The 6517-nt window shown below is 40.3% G+C and overlaps 1 protein-coding gene across 1 annotated transcript; it reads right to left on the bottom strand.

Moving 5' to 3' along the window:
• Window positions 1–592: 592 nt before the first annotated feature.
• On the bottom strand, window positions 593–3057 carry LOC132129603 (insulin-like growth factor-binding protein 5). Its single transcript, XM_059541240.1, has 4 exons — window positions 2474–3057; window positions 1607–1641; window positions 1149–1268; window positions 593–759 (listed from the first exon to the last, which is right to left on the bottom strand). The coding sequence occupies exons 1-4, from the start codon at window positions 2841–2843 to the stop codon at window positions 646–648; spliced, it is 639 nt and encodes a 212-aa protein (XP_059397223.1). The 5' UTR covers window positions 2844–3057; the 3' UTR covers window positions 593–645.
• Between the last annotated feature and the right edge of the window lie 3460 nt (window positions 3058–6517).

Raw genomic sequence — 6517 nt, 5'->3', positions numbered from 1 at the left:
GACACAACCAACCACGATAACCTCACTTATGTACAAATAATCCACGACGTGCATTTTCAGAGTGTCATATAGGCCTAAACGAGTACTTGCCAAATGTGCACATTATGATAGAGTTTAGATGTCGATTACATGACAATGTGTACAATTCAAAAGTACGCAAGTCTTTGAGGAGAAAATTCAAGGAAATTTAGTAACTCCAGAATAAATTAGACAAGAAGGTATATTCCATTTTCATAAGTATAGTTTAGTCAGTGTATCATTGGAGAAGGGGAGAGGGGACGGGTTCGAAAGCATCTGCTTAATAGTTAAACCGCCCATTGAAAAACAAACATAAGCATGGATAGAAGTTGTGGCCAGGAATTAAATATCTCTCTGTAACAGCTGATCTATCCCAGCTTAAGTTCATGTGGTGTAGTGGTCATTAGTGTTCTGATGCTGTTTATTCGAGTTTATGGCAGTGAATGTGGTTTGGACGTTCTAAGTGAGGGCCCATTCCCATGTCAAGTGGTTTATCCCTGGAGTGTTCTGGTCTGGCAGTGGCTTGCACCAAGTTGAAGTCATCCCCTCTCCCTGTACCCCTCCTCCTCCCCCTCCTCCTCCTCCTCCTCCTCCTCCAGGCTCAGAGCTGTGGGGCAGTCGCTCCCCTCACTCTCCATTACATGGTAAAATGCCATCCTCCCCGGCACGTGATGGCACTGTGTTGCCCATCTCGTCGACGCACCAGCAGTGGCCACGATGCATGCCCTTAGAGGACCGACACTACAAGACAACAGGAGATTGTTCTAGCTTTTTATACGTCATTCTACTATGCACACCAACATTCACAATATAAAATGGCTCATAGTGGTGACCTACAGATATCAAAACTTCCTCCTCAGTTCATTAATAGAAACTAAGCTGGAACCTCAGCTTATGAACCTCCGCAAGGAAGTATGATAGATACTGTTATTTAACAAAATACAGAAGACCTATCAATAAGAGTAAACAGTGATAAAATGATCCTTCTCATTATTCTAACTGTTTCTAAATGATAAAGTTACCAATCCTTTGGCAATGTAAAGCCTTTTTGACCATGCCAATAAAGACACTTTTCCTGTACTGTTTGAAATTTTCCTACAGTACATGATATAAAATTAGTCAACCAGTACCTGCTTTTTCCTGTAGAAACCACGAGTGTCACAGTTTGGGATGTAGATGTCCCGATCCGACTGGAAAATGGTGAGTTCGAGACCACGCAAGACAGAGTTGAGCAGCTTACGACATGGAGCCTGGTGAGCAAGTGTTGAAAACTAAATATTGGAATACCATACATAAGCAATTGTATTATGTATATTTCTAAAAGGCAACCATTCTGTTCTGAGACAGATTTTTTTTTTGTACATAGCACAACCTAGAGTTAAACAAATGAGTTTGGCGTAATAATATAAAAATAATGATTATATGAAATTCTTAAAACCAGAGTTCCACTTTAATTTAAGATCCAACAATTGATATAATTAATAATACAACATACTGTAAGTAACCCTTTTTCCAGTAGATTTTTTGTCTTTTTCATGCTCTGTTTTCATTGTGAACATAGAAAACAAAAAACAAAGAATAGACTCACCTTTTCTATTTCACCACTGTTTGAAGGATGTGGCCCTATGAAAAACATTAATATAATCATTAATACTAAATTATGACTCTGCATTTAAAAAAAGCCATTACAAACTGTGATTTGACTAAATATGTTTATCTGTGATTTAAGAGTATATGTTGTTTGATTTGGGTTACTTGGAAAAACAAACATTTTTAGGGATTACATTCCCATGAACTGACAATATATTATAGGCTCTCAGGTTGTAATGACCTAAAGTAAACAGTAGATGGAGACTGCATGACTGCATTTCACCTTCTACTTGAAATGAGACTGTAGGAATGTTGGTGACACTGACACACACACACACACACACACATTACTTTCGCTCTTTATCTCCTCTGTTGCTCCTCTTTATTCTGCTCTGAATAGTTCTGATGTCCATATGCATGGCACAATTCATATACTGTCACACAACTTCACACACACATCTGTACTCATATACAACTTTTGCACATTAATACAAATGTCCATCATTACAAGTGATGTTCATGCGTATTTACGATGTGTGAAAGCCTCAAACCACAGAAATGTTTTTACACCCAGAAAGAATTTACAGCCATCACATGCAAACCAGCAGCTATTCCCAGCACTTTATACACATGTCCTTGGTTCAGTTACAGCTTTGTCATTCTACTAAGCCTCTGATATGGCCACTGCAGCACAGCGGCTTGCCAGCACATCTGAACCTGAAATGCATCCTCAAGCTATTTCGCTGTGGTACTTAAACCAGATTGCCCATTGCATTTTCTCACCGCATGTGGCATGGTACAATGCTGGCGGAGCTACAAGACAGAGGAAGGGACCGCAAAAGCATCAGCTGGCTGAAGCTCTTACCTGTGGGGCGGGGCCTCTCGGTGGGACTCGTTTTGCTCTGTTTGGTGCAGGAGCCTCTGCCCTGCAGCAGAGCTTGAAGGGGGCTGTGTTCACGTGGAGGGGGTACACAGCGAAGCCCCTTGGCGCAGCTCAGGGTGTAAACCCCACAGGGCTCCCCCAATGCCAACCCATTTGTGCTGGGCACCCCAGCCGGGTCCCTGGAGGTCCGGCCCACAGACAAGGAGTGCCCATCTTTGCAGGTCTGACAGTTTTTGTTGGGGCCCAAGTGACCCGCCAAAGACCAGGATCCGCAGTGGACGATCAGCAACAGGACAACGGGGGTCAAGTTGGAAAGGAAGGACATCTTGCGTCCGGGTCTCAGGTTCTCCATGCTCAGTTGTGTCGTACGTGGCTGATGCTATTTCTGGAAGTCTATTTCTCTTTCCCCTCTCTGTTTCTTTGCTCGCTTTTCAGCTTAGTGAGGCTGAGAGCCGGGAGTCCCCTGCAGTGCCAGAGGATACAAACCGAGAACGAGTGAGGAACGGCAAGCAGCGGCTTTTAAAGATTTGAAAGGCGGTGATAGAGAGCAAAAGGGAGAGAGCACAGTTATGACACCTTCAGGGGCTGGGACTGAGAGACAGAGAGAGAGAGAGGGAGAGAATGTGTAAGGGGGGGGTGGAAAGAAAGAGAGAGAGATTATTTTTCCTTTTAGAAATCATCAAGCACTGCTCCAGCTTTCCCTCACCCATTATTGTATCTGGAAACATTCCTTTGCCCAGGATACTTACTCTGGCTATGATGGTTACTTTTTTTGCATCATCTGTGAAAATGTTCTAGTAATCTTTGCCATGATAACAATGAAGGTGAGGGATTCGATTTCTCTGCCGACTACGGTAATTTGCTTGTGGGAGAGTCGCACCATTAACCCTGTTGCTTCTAACAATGCTAAAAAGATTGGCCACTTGATAGAAATCAAGCTTTTTTATGTATCATAGTAGTATTAGTTACTTTTTAAACCTCTCCATGATCTTTCAGATGCAGAAAACTACTTGTGGAACTAGTGGTGAGGGTCTTTTCTTCCGTATTGTGGTATACTTCAGAACATAACAGATTATCGAAAAAGACCATATGTAGAGCACGGATTTGGCTGTTGATTGGATATTAACATGTTGGCATTGCACTCACAAAATGGATGCAGAAAAACTTGAGCATGGGGTTTAAGCACAAAAAATTATTGTACAAGTCTGGGATACGTCACGTCAGGTCCAGTAATGATATTTTGTTGCAAATTACAAAGCCAAAAAGTAACAAAAAAAAAAGAAGAAAGAAACTCATTTATGGACCAAGCATACACAAGAAGATCTACAACACGTTAAGTTGTGACATAAGAAATACAGTGTCTGAGTCCAAGCCTCTACTTGTTTCAATTGAAAGCACGCAATCTTAACAGCCATTTATTAAGCACTATTTATTCACACATTCAAACAAAGCTTTAAAAAAAACTAAAGGTATAAACAACAGTCAAGGTGCCCTGGACACCAATATTTTAACAGTTCATAAAAGATGAGTTGCTGTCTGGGCATCAGAGATTTACGTATGGTGATGAAGCTTAGGATCATAATTTTTTTCAGTAGTATTACAGCAATTTGTGAGGGTATATTAGCACCGTTTATTATTTGCTTTTGGGATTTGATAGAATGTTTGGACCAGGTGACATGTGACATCAGACTTAAAGGGTTAGTTCACCCAGATAGCAAAATTATGTAATTAATAACTTACCCTCATGTTGTTTCAAACCCGTAAGACCTCCGTTTATCTTTGGAACACAGTTTAAGATATTTTAGATTTAGTCCGAGAGCTCTCAGTCCCTCCATTGAAACTGTGTGTACGGTATACTGTCCATGTCCAGAAAGGTAAGAAAAACATCATCAAAGTAGTCCATGTGACATCAGAGGGTCAGTTAGAATATTTTGAAGCATCGAAAATACATTTTGGTCCAAAAATAGCAAACACGACGACTTTATTCAGCATTGTCTTCTCTTCCGTGTCTGTTGTGTGAGAGAGTTCAAAACAAAGCAGTCTGGATATCCGGTTCGCGAACGAATCATAAGTTATTAATTATATAATTTTGCTATCTGGGTGAACTAACCCTTTAACAAGCGTAGTGAATGACCACCTGCATGAGAACGTTGCTTTATAATGCAGTGATCATTCAGCCAAAGGAGATTCTGCCGCTTAATAGTTTATTTTGGAGAAGGGACCATGTGGATAATTGGGGCAGTGTTTTCACTGGAATGTACACAAGACGATATATGCCAGCAGCTAATAATGCAATCCATCAGCCTAGTCAACCAGATAAATCTGATCTCTTTGGAGGACTTCATAAAGTTCTAGTTGTCCTTTGGCCCAGATACTCAAGAGTTCATGAATCATCGTTCATCGTCTTTCAGTGCAGAGAAGTGTCAGAGTGCTTGTGTAGAAGACGATGAAAATTCCATACAGTGGCCAAGGGGTTTATGCCAAGATTTATACCAACAGGATGCACCAAGCAGATGTATTTGATGGGGTCTCTTACATGCAAAAGCCTGCTTTCTAGTCACACCCAGCTGAAAGGGTCCCATAAGGACAGAGTGGTGTTTTTTAAAGTTGTTATGAAGCGGGATGGAAGTTAAGATGTCAAAGATGGGCTGGTACGAGTGCAGAAGGCAAACAGGATTTAGATGATTATCTTACGATATTGACATGTGTGGTCATAGTTCTTTTTAACACAAACATGTTTGCCTTCTGAGTGTCTTTCTAGTTCTGTTTATCGGTAATGGATACCATTGAACTATCCCCATTTGATAGGTCTACTATAGTTATTTAACTTCTGGAAACCACAAAAGTTTGGAGCGTTACGGAGACGTCGGCTGGCTGATGTTCTCTTATTAGAGTTGATTAGTCTTGGCAAAGAATGCAGAAAATCACCTGCTGTCTGACATTCCCATCCGTGCCACAGCACGACCCCGTTCTCTGTTTCCACATGTCCTGGCTGGAGAATGTTCCAAGAAGTGTGCCAAACTGATGGGGTCTCTCTGCTTCCAGATTCACCAGATTACACGATTTTCCTCCTCATCTCTGTCTACAAGAGAGAGTTTGATGGTTCCAGCCCTTGTGTTTCTTTTGAAACCTTGCTGCTTCCATTTGTCAGCAGCTTCAGTGTAAATTATACCAAAATTAAGATGCATGCATCATCCTGTCTTTCAGATGTCACGCTCGCTTACAGTATATAGTAGGCTACATTTAACTCCTGCAGTTGTTACGAGTAACCATTATAAGGGGCTCTTAGATTGTGCCAAATGTTCTGTAAACCCACTTTTCAGTTGTGTGAGCCTGAGGTAATAAAATGCCAGAACGTTTTAATAGTCTGAAAATATATCCACACAGTGAATGAACAATGGAAGTAGTTGTGTCAACACTTGTGTTAATAATGTTATATTTGTGTCACGTCATGACATGACTTGATTCTTGGTATTTACTAGTCAGATGTTTCACAATAATAACCACTGGCCAGAGAAATTACGTGTAACTTTGGTTTTTACAAGTAAAATGATAAAATATTTTCAACTTAAATCAATGTTTCATGTCAATAATTAGCTGTGAGATAATGTACAGTGTTTTTAATTTATCAAATGTGACTGTGGCAATTCAAGCGATAATATTCAGTCAGCTGGTCATTATTGCAGAATAAACCCTGATTACCCTGTTAGGTTAATTTTTACGATACTGACTGAATATTGTCCCTTAAATATAGCCACAATCGTATTTTTTTATAATAATAATAATAAAAAAAAGATTCTATGATTGCGATTATAATAGATTTATTTATATATAAAATAGGATCCAACTATAGCCTATATTTAAAAAAATCTCAACATATTAATTTTCAAATTGATCAAAAGCTTATCTGTCCTGAGCAGTTCGTAAAATCCACTGCGACTCGCTGCGACGCTTCTCATTGGTCAATTACCTGTCAATCAACTCTGTGTCGACTTTCACTGGTGCGCTGCATTCATTTCTCCACTG

This window comes from Carassius carassius, chromosome 46 (genome assembly GCF_963082965.1).
Source record: "Carassius carassius chromosome 46, fCarCar2.1, whole genome shotgun sequence".
In the NCBI taxonomy this organism is placed as follows: Eukaryota; Metazoa; Chordata; class Actinopteri; order Cypriniformes; family Cyprinidae; genus Carassius; species Carassius carassius.
This window is presented reverse-complemented; position numbering and strand designations above follow the sequence as displayed.

What these genes read in the sequence shown, in the direction of transcription:
- LOC132129603 (XM_059541240.1), bottom strand. Translation starts at nt 2,843, where the DNA reads ATGGAGAACCTGAGACCCGGACGCAAGATGTCCTTCCTTTCCAACTTG. An exon ending in ACAGTGGTGAAATAGAAAAG is followed by an intron (nt 1,269 to 1,606) that starts GTGAGTCTATTC and finishes CTTGCTCACCAG; the next exon opens with GCTCCATGTCGTAAGCTGCT. An exon ending in GTTTCTACAGGAAAAAGCAG is followed by an intron (nt 760 to 1,148) that starts GTACTGGTTGAC and finishes GTTGTCTTGTAG; the next exon opens with TGTCGGTCCTCTAAGGGCAT.